Source organism: Asterias amurensis, chromosome 9 (assembly GCF_032118995.1).
Source record: "Asterias amurensis chromosome 9, ASM3211899v1".
NCBI classification, from domain to species: Eukaryota; Metazoa; Echinodermata; class Asteroidea; order Forcipulatida; family Asteriidae; genus Asterias; species Asterias amurensis.
In genome coordinates, this window is record NC_092656.1 from 19,192,042 (window position 1) to 19,213,840 (window position 21,799).

The window sequence follows — 21,799 nt, forward strand, 5'->3', positions numbered from 1 at the left end:
TGTATTGTTGGAAATGGATTATCATCCGATTCAGGAACGCACGACCGGTGTGTTTGCAGAATAGCTCACGCCATCCCTGGTCAAAGTACGTTTGGAGGGGGGGGGGGGTGTATGTGACAGAACATTTCAAGGACTAGACCAAATCAGTTTGACCATTAATATCTTTTGTCCACAGTAATTGAAAATATAATAGTGTGTGAAGAGATCAATGCCCACTGAGTGGGACCTTTGGAATCTTTTTAATATGTTTTAAAAAAAATGTTTCTGATGTAATAGGCTCAATTTGATTAAAATTCTGGACTTGCCCAATGTGATTTGTTTGACTTCTGACCCATACTTTGATAAAAACGATGGACTTATCCACCCCCTTGTGGTTTTTTTCATGTTTGACCCATATTTTGATAAAAATGCTGGACTTACCCCTTGTGATTTTTTTCATTTTTGACCCATATTTTGATCAAAATGCTGGACTTACCCCTTGTGGTTTTTTTTCATTTTTGACCCATATTTTGATAAAAATGCTGGACTTACCCCTTGTGATTTTTTTCATTTTTGTCCCATATTTTGATAAAAATGCTGGACTTACCCCTTGTGATTTTTTTCATTTTGGACCCATATTTTGATGAAAAAGCTGGACTTACCCCTTGTGATTTTTTCATGTTTGACCCATATTTTGATAAAAATGCTGGACTTACCCCTTGTGATTTTTTTCATTTTTGACCCATATTTTGATAAAAATGCTGGACTTACCCCTTGTGATTTTTTCATGTTTGACCCATATTTTGATCAAAATGCTGGACTTACCCCTTGTGATTTTTTTCATTTTTGACCCATATTTTGATAAAAATGCTGGACTTACCCCTTGTGATTTTTTTCATTTTTGTCCCATATTTTGATAAAAATGCTGGACTTACCCCTTGTGATTTTTTTCATTTTTGACCCATATTTTGATAAAAATGCTGGACTTACCCCTTGTGATATTTTTCATTTTTGACCCATATTTTTATAAAAATGCCCCTTGTGATTTTTTTTTCGTTTTTGTCCCATATTTTGATAAAAATGCTGGACTTACCCCTTGTGATTTTTTCATGTTTGACCCATATTTTGATAAAAATGCTGGACTTACCCCTTGTGATTTTTTTCATTTTTGACCCATATTTTGATAAAAATGCTGGACTTACCCCTTGTGATTTTTTTCATTTTTGACCCCTATTTTGATAAAAATGCTGGACAAACCCCTTGTGATATTTTTAATTTTTGACCCATATTTGATAAAAACGCTGGACTTACCCCCTTGTGATTTTTTTCATTTTGGACCCATATTTTGATGAAAATGCTGGACTTACCCCTTGTGGTTGAGTTCATTTTTGACCCATATTTTGATAAAAATGCTGGACTTACCCCTTGTGATTTTTTCATGTTTGACCCATATTTTGATAAAAATGCTGGATTTACCCCTTGTGATTTTTTTCATTTTTGACCCATATTTTGATAAAAATGCTGGACTTACCCCTTGTGATTTTTTCATGTTTGACCCATATTTTGATAAAAATGCTGGACTTACCCCTTGTGATTTTTTTCATTTTTGACCCATATTTTGATAAAAATGCTGGACTTACCCCTTGTGATTTTTTTCATTTTTGACCCCTATTTTGATAAAAATGCTAGACGAACCCCTTGTGATATTTTTAATTTTTGACCCATATTTGATAAAAACGCTGGACTTACCCCCTTGTGATTTTTTTCTTTTTGGACCCATATTTTGATGAAAATGCTGGACTTACCCCTTGTGGTTGAGTTCATTTTTGACCCCTATTTTGATAAAAATGCTGGACGAACCCCTTGTGATATTTTTCATTTTTGACCCTTATTTTGAAGGAAAAAAAACATGTATTTTGGGGTTATAAATAGAGACAAAATAAGTTAACAGATCAAAGAAATACACGAAATCATGGCAGATTTAAAATTTACAGAATGTTGCATTGAATTTTAATTGTGATTAAAAAATATATATCATGGTGCTGTTGAACAAAACATTCTAGACCAAAGATCTGAATTTGTTTTAATATCCCTTCTAGTGGAATGTTGAATACATTAACTTCCTGTTAGATATCTGAATTTGGAATTGCAAAATGAATTACAAACACAAAATACAACTTTTAAAGATGAAGTACTCTACAGAAAAATAATTAAAAATACACAATTTCTGTTTAGCTTACCTACAAAAAAAGGTGGCTCTGTTCCATTAAACAAGCTTAGATTTATCTTAGCATAAACAAGAAAAATAGGCCTATGTTGTAGTTTAGTACTACCAGCCAATTTATAAAGTACTGCAGAGTACTATGTAGTAGAGTAATGTAGTACTAAAGCACAAGTACTAAGGCAATAGAGTACTTGTGCAGGTGGCCTAGTACCGAGTATTCTGATATCCGAGTACCGATTCCCCTGCCGAGTACCAAGTACTCGGATCTCAATGTATGAGTACCAGTACCAGTTTCCGAGTACCAAATACTCTGATATCTGAGTACCGAGTCCAACAGCCGAGTACCAAGTACTCGGATCTCAATGTATGAGTACCAGTACCAGTTTCCGAGTACCAAATACTCTGATATCTGAGTACCGAGTCCAACAGCCGAGTACCAAGTACTTGGATCTCAATGTATGAGTACCAGTACCAGTTTCCGAGTACCAAATACTCTGATATCTGAGTACCGAGTCCAACAGCCGAGTACCAAGTACTTGGATCTCTGAGTGACCCTAAGAGTCACATGTCTGTTACATTGGGTGCGTTCGTTTAGCTTCCCTGGGTCTACCCCGGTGCGTGGCGTTTTTTTTTTCCAGGATGATCGTGGGTAATTTTCTGCACACGCTCGTCCTGGGGGAAAAAAACGCCACACGTCGGGGTCGACCCAGGGAAGCTAAACGAATACACCCATTACAAGTTGTACATATAAAATGAATTTCCTTTGATTTCATTTACAAATAAAGCTAGTGTATAAAAAATGATATAAAGTTGCATTTATGAAATATTAGCATGGAACATTAATGTGACTGAACTCTAAGTGGCAGTTGACTTACCAGGTAAATTTCCATAGACCTTTTCGCAAATACTCGGTGCAAGCAGCAATTAGGTGTGGAATGAGGTGCATGCTGGTCTAGCTAGTGATCAGGTTTAATTACTAGCTAGACCAGCATGCACCTCATTCAACAATTTGCGCGTGCGCAATGGGTATTTGCGAAAAGGTCTATTGTTTAGTTCTGAGCATGTGCACATTTCCAAAGAACAATGAATTTACCTGATAAGTCTGCTGCCACCTAGCATTCCAAAGATCTCCTACTGTATGCAATGTTCTTTTGTCATTCCGCATTGTGTTGACTCAGTTTGGAGAAAGGAATATTTCTAGTACTCAAACAAAAAATACATTTAATTTGAATCCCTCACAATCGATTTTGCATGTAACTCCAAGGATAATTAAGAAAGACACTGTGGTGAAGTGTAAAAACATACACCTTTGTAATTGCAAAAATCACTTTGATATTTACAAACACAAACAACTGTTTTTCAGTTTTCCATAGTGATATTTATTTTTTTTCAAAGAGGAAATCAGCTGATTCTCTGAAAAGTTTCAAGCCTTGGTTCAGGAAAATCTGCTAGAAATGAAAACATATCTTGATACGAATTGGTTAAACCGAGGCATGCATTTTACAACAATTTAATTAGGATATAGATCTCTTTAAAGGCAGTGGACACTATTGGTAATTGTCAAAGACTAGCCTACACAGTTGGTGTATCTCAACATATGCATTAAATAATAAACCTGTGAAAATTTGAGCCCAATCAGTCATCAAAGTTGCGAGATAATAATGAAAGAAGAAAACACCCTTGTCACACGAAGTTGTGTGCGTTTAGATGGTTGATTTTGAGTCCTCAAGTTCTAAACCTGAGGTCTCGAAATAAAATTCGTGGAAAATTACTTCTTTTTTGAAAACTATGTCACTTTAGAGGGAGCCGATTCTCACAATGTTTTATACCACCAACTTCTCCCCATTACTCGTTACCAAGTAAGGTTTTGTGCTAATAATTATTTTGAGTAATTACCAATAGTGTCCACTGCCTTTAAAAAACAAAACAAAATTGTAGCAGAAGACAGTCAGTGTGAGTAATAAACAAACTGATTAAAATAAGATTAAAATACAAATCTTATTCAAGTAAGTAACATTTGCAAGTACACTATAAAAATTATCAATTACTTTGAACTGAATTTTAAAAAATGATAAAATCTGTAAAAAATAACTGTAAAAAACGTGGCACTTTGTTTATTTATTTATTTATTTTGTTTATCTGAATATAAAATATTTTGTATCAAAATAATGTGGCAAGGATTGATCAGAAGTACGTGTCTATATAAAAAAGTTACTGATATAAAAAATTATATGAAATATTAACATGGAAGAGTTTGAAAACTTTGAATGTTTTTTTTAATTTTTACAGATTATAGGATTATATATTTTTTTTACACTAAAGTTGAGCTGCTTATTATAGATTTATATAATTTGTTTAATGTAAAATATTGGCAATTGATCTTTTAAAGAGGCAAAAAGGATGTTTGTCAGGAGTGATGGAGGAGAGGTTAAGTTTTTGCCTCATCACTTGATTTAAATTGAGATTTTCTTTAGTCAAGAAAATCTAAATGAACAAAATTCTAGTTTGCTGAAATGGTTATCCAAACTGGAATACAAAAGTACTTTCTGTACCAAAACCTGTTAATCTGACCATAGTTGGGTCAACTAACAACTAACTTAGTCTCTGAAGGGTCAACCATACCACAAAGCAGGGGTAGAGTTTCCCAGGTATTTACAAGGGTTAAATAATCATGTGTGAATAGTTTTCCTGTGCCCAGTGTGAAGGGTGATTAGAATCCCTAGGTTGTACTGTTATCAGTTACTGTTCGATTAAATCAACCATAATTAGCAGTCCAACTTACTGAACGGTGACTGGGTAGCTTAGCACTGTAGCTAAACGGTGACTGGGTAGCTTAGCACTGTAGCTAAACGGTGACTGGGTAGCTTAGCACTGTAGCTAAACGGTGACTGGGTAGCTTAGCACTGTAGCTAAACGGTGACTGGGTAGCTTAGCACTGTAGCTAAACGGTGACTGGGTAGCTTAGCACTGTAGCTAAACGGTGACTGGGTAGCTTAGCACTGTAGCTAAACGGTGACTGGGTAGCTTAGCACTGTAGCTAAACGGTGACTGGGTAGCTTAGCACTGTAGCTAAACGGTGACGTGGTAGCTTAGCACTGTAGCTAAATGGTGACTGGGTAGCTTAGCACTGTAGCTAAACGGTGACTGGGTAGCTTAGCACTGTAGCTAAACGGTGACTGGGTAGCTTAGCACTGTAGCTAAACGGTGACTGGGTAGCTTAGCACTGTAGCTAAACGGTGACTGGGTAGCTTAGCACTGTAGCTAAACGGTGACTGGGTAGCTTAGCACTGTAGCTAAACGGTGACTGGGTAGCTTAGCACTGTAGCTAAACGGTGACTGGGTAGCTTAGCACTGTAGCTAAACGGTGACGTGGTAGCTTAGCACTGTAGCTAAATGGTGACTGGGTAGCTTAGCACTGTAGCTAAACGGTGACGTGGTAGCTTAGCACTGTAGCTAAATGGTGACTGGGTAGCTTAGCACTGTCGCTAAACGGTGACTGGGAAGCTTAGCACTCAACGAACGCAACCTCTAACACAAGCTGATGTCTGCATCAATGTTAGCAGTCAAACCGCGAGTGAGCATGACGGAATACTCGTACAACACCTGTGAATCAACAGAGAAAGAAATCAGCAAATTGGAGGTAGGGTCATACAATTCCAACTACTCCAAAAATTAATGACCGTAAAAAAACTTACAATTTGTTTTTACCCTTACACCAATGCGTATTCAGTAATTTAGAAAAAAACACAACTCTACTCACATATGGCCCTAGCAAAGAATCGAACCAGGGCACAGTGAGGTCAAAGGTTACGGTAAGGCCATCTCCGAATTAGTGGCTACAGCTAGGGCTACAGCTAGGGCTACAGCTATATTACTGCACCATCATGCGTTTGGGTACAGCATGTCCTTAGCAACACCCTTAGCAACAGCCGTAGCCAGAGCTGTACACGCTAAATCGGATAAAGCCTTAAGCCCGGTTTATACTTCCTTGGAATGCGAATGCGAAGCGAATTTGACGTAAATTTGACGTCACAACCCTCCTTTCGCAGCGATATTCGCAGGTGAGCTGGTCAAAGTTGAACTGCTGCGAATTATTTGTTGCGAATTTGTGACGTCAACATTCGTATCGCATTCGCATTCGCAGGAAGTATGAACCGGGCTTCAGTCTTCTTGCAGGCAAGTCCTACCTTATAAATGAAAGCATAATGTTCCCTCAGTAGCACTGCGGCCCCTCTGTCATGTCTGATGCTACAAACAATAGATGGTACATCCACGGTACACAGGTCCTCTAAGCTACGCATACCACTGTCCATGGCGAGTAGGGTACCAGTCCTACCACAGCCGTCACTGAACAAAAGAATAAGCAAATAAACTGGGTCAATAGCTGGCTACTTTGCTGAGACAGTTAACTCTGTTATTTATTTCAATTCAAAGGGAACAAAATTGGAGGGCCAAAGTTTAACCAAAAAAAATTAGATCTTAACCATCACCACCAGGCACTAGGTGAGGTTTGGGTAGCACCATGTGTAAATTCTCTTTTGAGTTGTGTTGGTTCTGAGAAAAACCGGTGGATTACAACTCAACGTTTTGATCAGTATGCTCTGATCATATAGGACAAGTAGTGGTACTTCCGACGTCCATGTGTGGGCAGATTTGCCTTCATTTGCCGCCAGTGTCCCTCAATCTTGTTTGTGTGTGACCCAAACTCGTTCACAAACTCCTTGGAATGGTTGACGGTTTCATGTGTCTAACCGTGTTTGTCCAAGTTAACGTAAGCTTTCCAGCAGGCGGAAATTATAGTTGTGCCGGGAGCAATCCAGTCCTTAATGATGGGTTAGAGCGAATCCTAAGTACGTGTTTCTACAGTCACAATGAAGCATTTCCTAGATTCCTCTTCGATGCCCCCAAACACCCATTGCCCCTCCACATAATGTCCCTTGTAATATTTTCTCTTGCCGATTTTGCTCTGGTCAATCTGGCCGCGCTTTCCTTCAACACCAATTTGCTCCTTCCCCAGATTGAACATGACGTACGACGACAACCTCAACAGGTGTTTGTACGGAGACCAATACAGATACAGATACAGACTTCCTCACACGTCTCGCGGCAAAACATGTCCCAACAGACCCCCGTGTGCTCTCCCAGCTGTAATTGTTGCTGTATTTGTTTCTGACAAAGGTCACAGCACCACCAATAAGTGAACTTCAAAACTTCCTCTATTGCAAGATTACTGTTGGGAAAACCAACTTGCTCCTGATGGATTTCTCGCATCAATGTTTCTTGCCAGGCCTCCTTCTTCGGCACTCCCATTTCATTTTGTCCAGTCTGTCACTGCACTCGATGTGTTCTCCACCTCTCATAACTATTGAACAAGAACAACCAACCTACAGAATCAGATCGTAGAGGCGGCGCATTTATGCGAACATACCAACAGCAACTTTCTGAAGTCATGAATTTTTGTACTGACTTGAATCAGCTCCACCAAGTCTATTAAAATGCCGAACAGTGGAAACAAAAACTTGACACAGACGTCACCATGATGATGATGCTTACCTACAATGGGCTACGATAGGACCGTAGGATTCTTGTACAGTCTGTCTAACTTGTAGTAAGAATGATATCATAACTGCACTGCTAGCTGGAACATCAGACGTCGGCCATTGCGTAAACCAAAAGTGGGTGATTGGACGACACAGATTCTTCTGTTGAGGGGCAACAAAATAAATACAGGCTATGATTCAAGTAATTTCAGAAATATTGTATATTACCCTCGTATATTTGGTTTGCGGTAACGTATCTGTTAACTTCACTAGCACAGAGTGAATTTCTCTTTGGTCTTAACGTTTTGAATAGCTTGCTCTAGTCATCGCGAGGAGATTGAAGAGTGTGAGACACATTGATCGATTTATAGGGGTTCAGGAGCTTAACTTCATAGACCTGCAAAGCATAAAATATTGATTATACATTTTCTGCTAAGTAACAAGGAGCTGGATACCAGTCATAAATTGTACATGAGACATGGTACTTTGGCTGGACATCTTGTTCTAGTAAGCATAATTATTTCTGGCTTAGCTACCTTTTGTGCTAAAGCAGCTCTATGAAATCGAGCCCAGATTGGTTCGCTGATTTTGAACTTCATCTAAGTATCTTACCTGGATATTCTTAACAAGGAGTGTTGACATACAGTAGTTCTCAGTCAAGATACATCCTTGTCTCATCACCAAGATGTCACCGTAGAGCTGAGCTGCTTGGATGCCTTCCTCCCTCGGCCAGTACCACGGACACACCTGATGATAATCAATTAAGTACTTTAAAATACAGGTGCTTCAAAGCACTGACCAATAACCCTCTAATATACTGGTGCCAGAGACTGCCAGAGGAAAGGCCCAGGCACAGCAAAACTATCAACAACAAAAAACTGAATCTGAATCAACTTTGAGTTAAGCCATATCCGAATTAGCAGTGGCTACAGTTTCAACTGTTACTAAGGGTGTTGCTATAAGGACATGCTAAACATCAACACAAGCTGAAGCAGATATCCAGCCAGACACATAGCTGTAGTCACTGATTTGGACACAGCTTTAGGACGTGTCCGAAACGGTGACTTTTGCTACAGCTACGGCTAGATCGTGCACGTCCCTGCCTATCCTTTAAAACTGGAAGACGCGCTGATCTAGCAGTAGCTGTAGCAAAAGTCGCAGTTTCGTATCTGGCCCTACATTGTGCTCGTCGTTTGACTTACCACTCCCATCTCTTCAGGTGAACAGAGACAGATCAGGGTTCTAGACTGCTGCTCCCATACCATCTCCCAGAAATCAGCTAGACTGGTACCCCATGGAGCTGCAGTGGCAATGTAACAATAGCCACCTTTACCATACCCCTGGAAATACCAAACACGCAAAATTGGTATGACGGAAAACTGATGTTATTTGTCTTTGTTCAAACCCAAATAGTTTAAACTAACTTACAAGAACTTAACAATAGTGGGTTATAGCTTTCATCAACATTCAGGGCTAGAGCTTCTCCTTTCTCCTAGAGCGAATCCCTTCTCTTTTGGATAATTGCACAGGGTTCTTTTATTTGAATAACATAACACACAAGACCAATGGCTTAATGTCCCATCCGAAGGATGCAGCAAATGGTTAAAATAGTGGTAACTTAAATAGTGGTTCAAGTATCTTGCCTAAAGTGTCCGGTGTTCTCATCCGCTCAGCCACGACATGCCAACTTCAATGACTAAGTAGACTTTTGTTTTACCTTGACTAAGTTTGCATTGAGGAATCCATTCGCGTTGCTAGGGGAGACTTTCTCCAGAGTGATTCTCGACTTGGGTGGAGGGTGAAACAGACTGCCTGAATTGCCGCCGTGACCGTGGGCCTGGCTGTGTCCATGACCAGGAAGGCTCAAGAAATGCTTGGGAGAACTTTGAGATTTGTTCAAGGCACTGTTCTGAAAGTCAACTAGTGTCTGATGGAAAAATAGAAAGATAAGACGTATAAATCAAAACAGATTTGAGAATATATCTATATACCGGTATACAATTCAATTCAATTCAATTCAATTGTTTATTGTCACACATATAAATACATATACAGTGAAATTCACTTCGGCTTGCGAGTCTAAAAATATTAACAATCAAAAATTACAAAAAATACAGAAAACCCTAAAACCACATAGGCATACAATAACGAACAAATAAACAGTATGCGCACAATATGCAGAGAGACAATAACAGTAACAAAATTGCAAACCCCCAAAACAAATTAAAAAGTATTAATCATTAAGTAACCTTATTGCACTGGGATAAAAACTATTGCGAGTACGGTTGGAGTCGGCTCTGATCGCTCTATATCGCTTACCTGATCTCATTAATTCAAACAAACTATTCGCAGGGTGAAATTCATCCGAAATAATAGATCTAGATTTCTTCAGAACCCGAGCAGTATAAAGTTTATCCAAAGCAGGAAGCTCACGACCAATGATAAAGCTAGCAGTACCGACTACACGATTGAGGCGTTTTCGGTCATCTGCCGTGGTGTTGCCATACCAGACAGTGATCGAGAGTGTCAAAATACTCTCAACAACTGCCCGATAAAACTTTACCAGCAAATCTTGGCTGACACGAAAACTCCTCAATCTTCTAAGAAAGAACAACCGTTGCTGGGCCTTCCTAACAATGGAATCAACATGAGTCACCCACTTAAGATCGTTTGATATGTGCACTCCTAGAAATTTAAAAGAGTCGACAATTTCCACTTCGGATCCATTAATATTTAGCGGCTCAACTTTGTCTGGATTTCTTCTGAAGTCTACAATAATTTCCTTAGTCTTTTGAACATTTAATTCTAAGTTATTGTCGTGACACCATTGAACTAAATGATTAACTTCATCACGATACATGGAATCGTCCTTAAAAATTAGTCCACCTAATGTAGTGTCGTCAGCATATTTTACCATAAAATTATTAACAGAGTTTACTTCACAATCATGCGTAAACAATGAGTACAGCATTGGAGATAAAATACATCCTTGTGGCGCTCCTGTACTTAGGACAAGTGACTTAGAGAAACATTGACCAATTCTAACCTTCTGTGAGCCTAATATAGGCCTGTTACCCAAGGAACTGCGTTACAGCCGCCTTTACCAATTACCGGAGAGAAATTGTCCTAATATCAACATTAACAAAACAATTTGTGAATACAACATTATATATAATAAAGGCCTATTCACTGTACACATGTATACACTGTTAGTTCTGTACACAGTTGTGTCGCCATACACAACTCATGCTGTAGGTCAACTGGCTGAAAAATGGCACCAAGAGTAGGAGGGTTAATTAATTAAAATAGTTTATTTAGTAAGGTTTGCAGTAACACCATGTAATGATTAAACCTACATGTTGGTTCGACAATGAGCGTACCGATCAAAACGTCGAGTTGAAACCTCTGGTTCGTTTCTAGTCCTAATATAGTTAAGTCTAGTTCCTTACCTCGTATTCCTCTACAATAGCCTCAACGTAGCTATAGAACTGAGACAAGGCGTGCATACTCAACACATGGGATGGATACATCTGAAATTTAACAAGTCAAAATATTCAGTTCAATGTTGCAAACGATGAAGCTTGTATTTTATTTGTGTTCAAAATAAATCATAAGCAATGAATGTCTTACAATTACTCAAAATCGGGAACAGGTGGAGTAAAAATGGGTGCAACTTAAGTTAAGAGGTCACATGGAGTGCTAAGGAGGGGAAACGGTACTGGTTGGAGTAAAGTATGAACCTGTAAGACTAAAGGGGACATATATATGGGGTAGCTAGTATCCTAGACATATGGATGAAAGTGAGGGAACAGGAACAAGCTTAAGTTACAGCTGCAAGTGGGATAAATATGGCACAAAGGCGGCACCCAGAAGAGAACCCAGTTGGGATAACAAGCCGAGGTGCCCAGTATGTAAAGGTAAGTGGGCATAAGAGAAGGGGATAGGCCCTCAAGAAGTGAGTAAACAGGGACAAGCTTAACAGCTGCAAGTGGGATAAAGATGGCACAAAGGCGGCACCCAGAAGAGAACCCAGTTGGGATAACAAGCCAAGGTGCCCAGGATTTAAAGGTAAGTGGGCGTAAGAGAAAGGGGACAGACCCTTCAATCTTCAATGCTGGAATCCTTATCCAGCTATTTATAGCTAAACTAGGATGGTTCAGAAGTGACGTCACAGGCAAAGTGCATAAGAAATAAGGTGAAGTTAAGGTGTCAACAAAACAAAAAGACTGATAGCAAAAGACGATAACTTAGGGTGCGTAAAAACTGACGGATGATTTAGAGGAGATGTGAGCCTACTGGTAGCCTCATCCCTCTAATAGCTGGTAGGGCAGTTTCCTTCAAGGCTGCTATTGAAGGAGACATTACAGTGGCTGCGGGGAGCTGGTTCCATAGTCGGATGGATCGAGGGAAGAAGGAGTATTTGTACGGATCTATGGATGTGACTGGTATGGTGAACTTTAACTGATGGAAGTGAGGAAACAGGGACAAGCTTAACAGCTGCAAGTGGGATAAATATGGCACAAAGGTAGCACCTAGAAGGAGAACCCAGTGGGTATATCCAGCTACGGTACCCTGTATGTACCTAGGCAAGTGGGCGTAACAGAAGGGGAAAGACCCTTCAGTAGTGTGGAGATTGGGTACATACATGTATGCCACTCACAGAGAGCGCGCATGGGAAAAGTCAAGGTGCAAATAATCTGAAAAAGAATTGAAACGCAACTTCTTAAAATAAAAAGTAGGATTCTAGACACATATATAGGGCTGCTGGTTCGAGTCCTACTCTAGTCAATTTTCTTTGTTCGACCCCAAGACATATAAACAAACTCACATCAGAAGATTCTATCTCCTCATCATCCATGACCAGTCCTTCATTAACGGCGGGCATGAGCTGATGGATAGTGGCAGGCATACTAGAGATGGTATGAAGAGGACTCAACTGATGAGACTCATTCAACGTGTCATGTAGTACTTTGCCGTCAAAGTAGTATCGGTTATGAATGGTGCGTCGCTTGGCTAGACGAGATCTATAGATCTAAAACAATGAGAAATCTGGATTATAGTTAGTGGAACTGTCTGATCATTCATTATCATTCACTAACAGATAAACTATGCCAATTCATGTGGTGATATCACACAGGACAACAATTACCCTCCTACTGTCTGACCATTCAATATCATCCACTATAGTTTTATGATGCAATATGATGCAAGATGATATGTGTTGAATGTATTTACTCAGAACACAGTCAACCCTCCTACTGTCTGACCATTCAATATCATCCACTATAGTTTTATGATGCAATATGATGCAAGATGATATGTGTTGAATGTATTTACTCAGAACACAGTCAACCCTCCTACTGTCTGACCATTCAATATCATCCACTATAGTTTTATGATGCAATATGATGCAAGATGATATGTGTTGAATGTATTTACTCAGAACACAGTCAACCCTCCTACTGTCTGACTGTTAAATATCATCATCCACTGTGGTCTTGAATGATAGATAAACTATACCAGCCGGCAGTAAGCTATCATGTGGTGAATGAATCTACTCTGTGCACAGTAAGTTTAATAGTGCACAGTCAAAGATTACCCTCCTACTATCTGACCATTCAATATCATCCACCTTGGTTTTGAATGACAGAACTATAAACTATACCATTATGCATTACAATATCATGTGGTGAATTAATTGCACAGTACACAGTCAACCCTCCTACTGTTCTACCATTCAGTACCATCCACTGTGGGTTTTAAACAAAGAGTGAATGATTTTTCACGGTACAGTCAACCCTCCTACCTATCTTGCCATTATCATCCACTCTGGTTTTGAATGATAGATAAACTATAGCTTCACAGTACACTGACCGTCAGCCCTCCTACTGTCCGACCAATCAGCATCATCCACATTGGTTTTGATCACATTCTTATTGAATTAATATAAAATTAAGATCATGACAATATGCACTTACCCTGTAGGCGAGAACTGTACCAATCACAACAGCAAGTAGTGTTGTTATACTCAGACCTGTTGCTATGCCAACTTGTGGTTTGTCGCTTTTATTGGGGTAGGCAGTTGTTTGGGTCGGTTTGTAAACATGTACTGATAACACCTAGAAAAAACATACACTCAATTTGAATTCTAATAAAACGGACAGCCGACACTAGGGCTTGATGGCTCAGTGGGTAGAGCGCCATCATGTTAATGGGAAGGTACACGATTGGTAATTGTCAAAGACCAGTCTTCCCACTTGGTGTATCCCATCATAACCATAAAATAATAAGCCTGTGAAAATTTGGGCTCAATTGGTCATCGTAGTTACGAGAAAATGATGAATGAAAAAACGCCCTTAGGGGACGAATTTGTGTGCTTTCAGATAGGAATAAAATACTTCTAGCTAGAAGTCTTTTACTATTTTAGTGAGGAATTACCTCTTTCTCAAAAACTTCAGAGGGAGTCGTTTCCCACAATGTTTTATACTATCAACAGCTCTCCAATGCTCGTTACCAAGTCAGTTTTTAAGTTAATATTTGTTTTGAGTCATTGCCAAACGTGTACTTTCCCTTTAAACCAGAGGGCATTGGTTCAAATATTGCTCTAGTCACTTTTCTTTGTTCAACCACAAAACATAATAATATAATAATAATTGGGAAGGCTAACCAATCTTAACCCGATCTGAAAAGCTGAATTGCAAAGGACGGGGCTCTGTGTTTGAGCTGCAAGGATGCAAAGCCATTTTAGGCAGCCAGCCACCTCAACTCATAAACACAATGCACAGACAAAGATTGAAAGACGAAAAAAATACACCTGTGGAATTCAAGAGAGCCAGTGCACAACTCTACTCAAACATGCGCTAGCGAGGAATGGAACCAGGGTCACATTGGTGAGAGAGGAGTGCTTTGCACACTAAGCCACCCATGCCAGTAGAATAATGATCAAAACAAGTGATTTTCTAAGAGAGGTTTGCAGCACCCCGTGTAAATCTCTTTTGAGTATTGCCTCCTGAAAACGATCGTGGGTATACTGGTCGAAACCTTGAGTCTTTAACCAACACTTCTTTTCTGAGACAACACTACACAAAAGAGATGTTCACATGGTGTTACCAAAAACCTCTCTTAGTTATACCTCCACCATGCAAAGTTTCAAATCCGACTTGCGTCTACGTGACTTTCTACATGTATATTGTTTGATATTGATGAAACAACATACCTTTACCTTTGTGGGAGTGTCGTGGCCGAGCGGTTAAGAGCACCGAATTCAAACTCTGGTGTTTCTGATCAGCAGAGTGTGGGTTCGAATCCCCAGCCAGAACACTTGTGTCCTTAAGCAAGACACAAAACCATTGTTTCGTCCTTTGGACGGGATGTAAAGCCGTTGGTCCCATGTGTTGTGTAAACACATGTAAAAGAATCCAGTGTACTTATCGAAAAGAGAAGGGGGTCGCCCCGGTGTTCCTGGCTGGATTGGCAGCATATTGCGCCATAGCACCTTGTAAACCATTACATGGTGCTTAAGGATTAGGTCTTATATCTCAAAAATTCGCCCTACTCCTTGCAGTAATAATACCTGGCGCTTTGTATCCTTTGGCAAAAGGCGCGTTATAAATACGATTATTATTATTTATTATTATTATTATTATTACCTTTGGTTCTAGATAGGTCTGTAATTGAGTAATGTCTCCCTGCATGCTAAGACCCACACTCTCAGTAAGTGGAGAATCACACCTTCCTTTAGACACAATACAAAAATCCACCTGTACCACTGTCAAAGGGTTTCCTTTCATTTTAAGACGTTTCTTTAACGGACAATGAAGAGTGTCATTCAGGAGCTCCACATCGGGCGGGCTGGAACGATTTAGAACCACACCGGCAAACTTTGAGATGGAGGAGCGAAGCTTGGCGACGTCGGGACAGAGTTCAGTCCAGGATATTTGAAGAATTAGTTGAACAGCAGTGTCTTGGTGAGGACTATGGGTGTTGGGTATCTGTGTGGCTGGAACTGCTGTCCATCTTGGAGTCTTTGGATTTTCAGACGGTACAGGAATTACTTTGGTTGCTGGATGAGATGACGCTTGGGGGTTTCTGGTTGTGATGGGTTGGGATTGGGTTGTGATGGGTTGGGATTGGGTTGTGATGGGTTGGGATTGGGTTGTGATGGGTTGGGATTGGGTTGTCATGGGTTGGGATTGGGTTGTGATGGGTTGGGATTGGGTTGTCATGGGTTGGGATTGGGTTGTCATGGGTTGGGATTGGGTTGTCATGGGTTGGGATTGGGTTGTCATGGGTTGGGATTGGGTTGTGATGGGTTGGGATTGGGTTGTGATGGGTTGGGCTTGGGTTATGGTGGGTTGGGATTGGGTTGTGGTGGGAGGGTGTGGTGTTGGTTTTTGCGACTTTACTGGTTCTTCAGTGGGAGGGGGTTTCCCAGTGTCATGATGGTGCTCCTCAGTGGGTCTAACCTCAGTAGGGTTAGGGCGAATGTGTCGGGTAGTAGGGTGACGAATGTGTCGGGTAGTAGGGTGATGCACCTCTGTAAAATGAGGCAGGGTATCTGATTGGGTAGTCTGTGCCCTGGTCGATCGTCTTTGAGTTTGAGGAGCTGGTGTCGACTGCTCAGGGTGAGGAGAGGTAGTGCTTAACTGAGGAAGGCTGCTGGTTACCAGACTAGGTGTGGTTGGATGGATAGGTTCAGCAGTTAACGAAGACCCAGTGTCTAAGTGACTCGTGGTGTGTCGCAGCAGTGTGGTGGTGTCGTCAGTTGTAATATCTATTGAGGATGTGGTCTCCGGATGGAAAAGCTTCAAAGTGGATCTTCCTCCCATAACTGGGGTTGTTTGCTTGGGTAAATACCCATGAGGTCGGGTCATATGTCGTATCCATGGTGTTGTGAGCCGATATTTGATGGGAGATGTCGAATAATCATCGTCCATATCTTTACTGGCAGCTAATCCTATAAAGAAAGTTAAAATACATACTTTTAGATTAGATTTCCTTTTCATGTACAATGTCAAAGTCATTTGGAAAACAACTAGATAGCTTAAGGTGACAATCACACTGTAAGCAAAACAAATGTACTTGATAACGAGCAATGGGGAGCTGTTGATAGTATTAAAGGCAGTGGGCACTATTGGTAATTTCTGAAAATAATTATCATGCATAAAACCTTTCTTGGTGACAGTTAATGGGGAGAGGTTTTAGTATAAAACATTGTGAGAAACGGCTCCCTCTGAAGTGCCATAGTTTTCGAAAAAGAAGTAATTTTCTACGAATTTGATTTCGAGACCTCAAGTTTAGAACTTCAGGTCTCGAAATCAACCATCTAAACGCACACAACTTCGTGTGAGAAGGGTTATTTTTCTTTCATTATTATCTCACAACTTCGATGACCGATTGAGCTCAAATTTTCACAGGTTTGTTATTTTATGCATATGTTGAGATACACCAACTGTGAAGGCTAGTCTTTGACAATTACCAATAGTGTTCACTGCCTTTAAACATTGTGAGAAACAACTCCCTCTGAAGTAATGTTGTTTTGAAAAAGAGGTAATTTCACAAAAGAATTTTAATTTTTTTAAAAAAGACTTCAGACCTAAAGCCTTTTAATACGATCTGAAATCACACAAATTTGTGCAACAAGGGTGTTTTTGTTCTTTATTATTTTCTTGTAACTTCCAGTTTTCCATAGATCCCATTGAATCCAAACTTTTGAAGATTTGTTATTTTAATGCATGTTGAGATACACCAAGTGAGAATACTGGTCTCTTTCACAGTTACAAAAGGTGTCCAGGGGTGGATTTCACAAAGAGTTAGGACTAGTCTTATCTCGAGTTAGGACCAGTTACTCGTCCAAACTTAGGACTATCCATGCAATATGTATATCTACTAGGACTAAGTTAGGTCTAGTCCTAAAATAGGACTAGTCCTAACTCTTTGTGAAATCGACCCCTGTGCCTTTAAAGTAAATAATAACTTATATATTATCACACAACCACACCTTTAATCATAAACGGTTCATTCACTCCAGCAGTTACCTGAAAAGGCACTTAACAAATAACAAGCAATAACTACGTATCCTGCTTCCACGCAAGGCCAACAGTCAAGTGTGCACAAAGTAAACACTGACTACTACCTGTACAATTATGGGGATTTCAGAGATAGCTCCCACCCAGAAATCAACCAGTGTAAACATATTTTACAAGCACTTCAAAATATGGAGAGTTTCGGAGGCTGTTGGGGTTGTGAATCATACAAGAACAAAAATTATGTCATTCTAAAATTACATACACAGCAAGATAAAGGTTGTAGTTGTTGCTACAAGCTCGTTTTCAATGTAAATATAGTTAGTCTTGAAAATAAGCTGAAGTGCTACCACCACTACCTGGGCTGTATGCTTCGTTTTTGAAAGGGCAAGGGCACCAAGGCATTTTCTCTTTGGCAAAGGGCACCCTTTGAGGAAATTGTAAATTTTTACAGGAGCATTTCAAGGGCACCAAGGCAATGGCAAGGGGCAACGGAGGCAATCGCCTCCATTGCCTCCGTGAAGTATCAGGCCTGACCTTCCTTGTTTTATGCACAGGCCTCAAAAGAACCCACAGCGCCCACAACAATTGCCGTGGTGCCCTGTGCTTTTGGTGTTTTGCCCTCTGCAAAGTTCCAATACACAAGCTAACATTTCCCGTCAGAGTGCCCCTTACTATAGAGGACAATTCAGGACGTTATAAATGTATGAAGCTCTTATTTGTGCATTGTATGTAAATGTAAATGTACCCATGTGCAACTCAGCATAGTCTTATCAATTTAGCATCGGCCAATGACCCCAAATCAAAACAAGTCTGAACCCCTAGCATTTTCCCCAACCATTCCTTTATGTTACTTTTTAAAACTAAAAACTTTCAAGATCCAAACCTTCTCCAAAAAGGAGGAATATTATAAATATTTAATGGCCTGACATTTCAAACCTGTCATGACTATTCATTTTGTCACAGGTGTGCAGATCTGACGCACTCCCAAAGTTTTCGGTATTTCCAGTGAACAAAGCTGACCAGTATTAGTTTGTGTTTTTACAAAAACTCATCTGTTTTTCATCGATCAATTAAGCATAGTTCATATAAATTGACATAAATTCTCAATCTGAGAAGACCTTTCAAGAATTGTAAAATACTAGCGATTATTAAGTTATTATGGGTTGTGAGGCATTGCATGGTGAGGTATCAATGTAGTGTTCAGGTTTAATTAGGAGTACTACCATGTGTATGTAGTTGACATGGTGTTACCGCAAACTGAAATAAACCTGTCTCGCAAAAAAACATGGAAGAAATAAAGTACAATTGGTAACAAACAAATACATTATTGTTTTATCCTTTTTACTTCAGATTCTAAATTGAACATTAAGAGAACCCCAAGTTGATAAACCTGGGTTTAGTGAAAGTTTAATTTTGGGTGAATCCGTTTAGCTTCCCTGGGTCGACCCCGGTGTGTGGCGGTTGTTTTTTCCAGGACAAACGTGTGCAGATAATTACCCACGTTTGTCCTGGGGGGAAAAACCGTCACACACCGGGGTCGACCCAGGGAAGCTAAACAAACGCACCCATAAGTGTGTGTCTGTGGTTTTGTTATTATCCTCCGGAATGACTGAATGTCTCTGTGCAAATGTCAAACATTTCCAAATTGTACAATTTGAGTTTTCATCAGCCTATTTGGGGACTTTGGATGGACCACAGCCAAGACAATTAAATCAACAAGAACAATTAGTTTGTGAATCTCTATCTTTGCACAAATGTTTAAAAAAAAACGTTTTAAAATAAATTATTTCAAAATAAATGTTTTAAAATAATAAAGTAAAGGGAGGAGAAACACAGCTGTTGCACAATTTGTCAACTCGTTTGTGATCTGACATTATATGGAAACAATAATAACAAGATGATATCATTCTCCGGGAAGTGGATGAACAGTGTATTGTTTTGGGTACAGGAACAAAGCTAATTGTGGGGTGGGGGAAACTTCACGAAGATAATAATTCACTTCCAGGATTCTCCGCAGTATTTCTAGACCCAAACACCCAAGTTTGGAGGTTTGAATTGAAATAGAGTCATCAGAATGTTTTTTACTAAAAAAACATCTTTGCAATCTGGAGTTTCCTTTCTATTTCTGGATAATTTTCCGTATGCCGCCACCACTTTTTCACTCATTTTTACAAAAAGGGATATATCAATGAGGTAAATTAGATACTATATTATTTTATTTCGAATGAAAAAGTGGTGGCGCCATACGGAAACTTTTCCCTATTTCTAAAAGGTTAAATTATCTTGATTGATTTTTGTAAACTTAATCTGAAGAGTGAGTATTTAACCATGTGGACCGGACAACTACATGTATTGGATGGTCTTCATGAAGTTGCATTTCACTTTGTAGTAAAAGTAGCAGAGTCTTTCTCCTTTAGCCGCTATTCGAGCACACATCTGTCTGAAAAGCTAGCTAATACGTGTAGTAAACTATAGTATTGCTATTAGTACTAGTACGTAGTGCATTGTTAAGAACCGTTTCTCTTATGTAAATTAAAAGACAAGTTCATTAAGTATCTATCTATCTATATGGTGAAGTACATTCCTCTTGTAGTAGAGTATAGTCGTACTGTGAAAGCTGCAAAATGCGCGACCAGGAACACGACATCCTCTATTTACAAGTGGAAAAAAGTGCAACTCAAGTAAAAAACGCCACCCATCTGTGGCGTATCATTAAAGTAGACTGGCCCTACTATTAAAATAGGGCTACCTGTCAGATCACAAACACAGCATGTTTCCTTTTAAATATGTTTTCTCAGTCTAACTCTTTGGTCTACTCAACCTCAATGACACAACTTACTCATGGTGGAAATGAAGATGCACAGTAGATTGTGTAGTGTACTCCCACTACCACTACTCACTTGACTAATTATTTATGCTAAAAAGTTTGCTTTTATCACATTCACAACCAAACAAATACCTTGAAATTAAACCAACAAGAGTTTCAATAAATGTTTTTACAATAGAGGCTAAAACTTACCAATCAAGTGGCAAACCGATAAGCTCATCAGAAGGAGTTGAACTGCAGCTGTCGGTGACACTGATGACAGCCTACTGTTGGACCACAACACAGCCACCATGATTGGCGGTTTTCAGCACGATGCAGATCACCACCAAGCACGACCGAACACCTCTTTTTACACAACACACTGAACCCCCCAAAAACTTCAGCAGACAACTGTTTACCAAATACACATCTTCCTGTCAGACATTGTTAGTGAGCATGCATGTTCATGTTCCACTAGTAGCTCAAGATGAAGTTCACATTCTCACTGTTTCGTAGAGGACTTAAATTTGTTGTTCAGTGACGATCGAATAAATATAGAAATCGAGGCCAAATGGGTCGTGACCAAGTTTTTATTTACTTTAAAGTGTAGTCTGGTAACATTATTCTCCGTATGTAAATGGTTTTCACTTAACAAGGTACCATACACCAAACTTTGCTTCAATTACACAAGTTGGTGCCGTGTGCATTTTTCGGGGTTAAAATAATGAGTTTGGGTTTTGTATTGGGTCATAAATGTATTTCAATATGAAACCAAAGCAAATGCGTTCAAGTGGAAGTGGAAATAAATAAGTAGTCTGACAAAAGAAAACAACTTGAATCAGTTGTGTCAGTCACTTTTATTATAAATTTTTTTCATTTAGTTAATTAATAATCAGTGAACCGTACACTGACAATATAAATTTTCTACGAGAACTTTTAAAATACCTGGGGAAAATTTATGATCTGTGCGTAGTTGTAAAGAAATTTAAACAATAAAGCTATAACTAATTCAACATATTCTAAAAACTATTTACATTTTGTCCTTAACAATTAAGCACCCCCTGTAAACTCTGTGTAATACTGAGTTCAAATGTTGAATTTGAGTCTGATAGAATACCTTTCATTTCTATTTATTAATGAAGAATTTTAATGAAATCTAACTGTTCTTTACATGTCTAAGAACTTGATCCAATACAAATGCATGTTAAAATATAGGTTATTC

The 21,799-nt window shown here is 39.3% G+C and overlaps 1 protein-coding gene and 1 pseudogene across 1 annotated transcript; both read right to left on the bottom strand.

The window, feature by feature from the left end:
* Positions 1-1,959: 1,959 nt before the first annotated feature.
* Positions 1,960-21,164, bottom strand: LOC139941962 (uncharacterized). The gene is made up of 11 exons (XM_071938610.1): positions 20,791-21,164; positions 15,393-16,699; positions 13,722-13,862; positions 12,572-12,775; positions 11,193-11,273; positions 9,461-9,670; positions 8,946-9,083; positions 8,356-8,490; positions 7,757-7,905; positions 6,391-6,550; positions 1,960-5,806 (listed from the first exon to the last, which is right to left on the bottom strand). Exons 1-11 carry the CDS (start codon positions 20,888-20,890, stop codon positions 5,732-5,734), a joined length of 2,700 nt encoding a protein of 899 aa, XP_071794711.1. The 5' UTR covers positions 20,891-21,164; the 3' UTR covers positions 1,960-5,731.
* On the bottom strand, positions 6,795-7,563 carry LOC139941762 (uncharacterized; annotated as a pseudogene).
* Positions 21,165-21,799: the final 635 nt, after the last annotated feature.

Excerpts from the sequence above, each read along its gene's own strand:
- LOC139941962 (XM_071938610.1), bottom strand. The coding sequence starts at position 20,890 with ATGGTGGCTGTGTTGTGGTCCAACAGTAGGCTGTCATCAGTGTCACCG. Across the intron at positions 16,700-20,790 it reads ATCGGTTTGCCACTTGATTG|GATTAGCTGCCAGTAAAGAT; the intron begins GTAAGTTTTAGC and ends CTTTCTTTATAG. Across the intron at positions 5,807-6,390 it reads ATTATGCTTTCATTTATAAG|GTGTTGTACGAGTATTCCGT; the intron begins GTAGGACTTGCC and ends GTTGATTCACAG.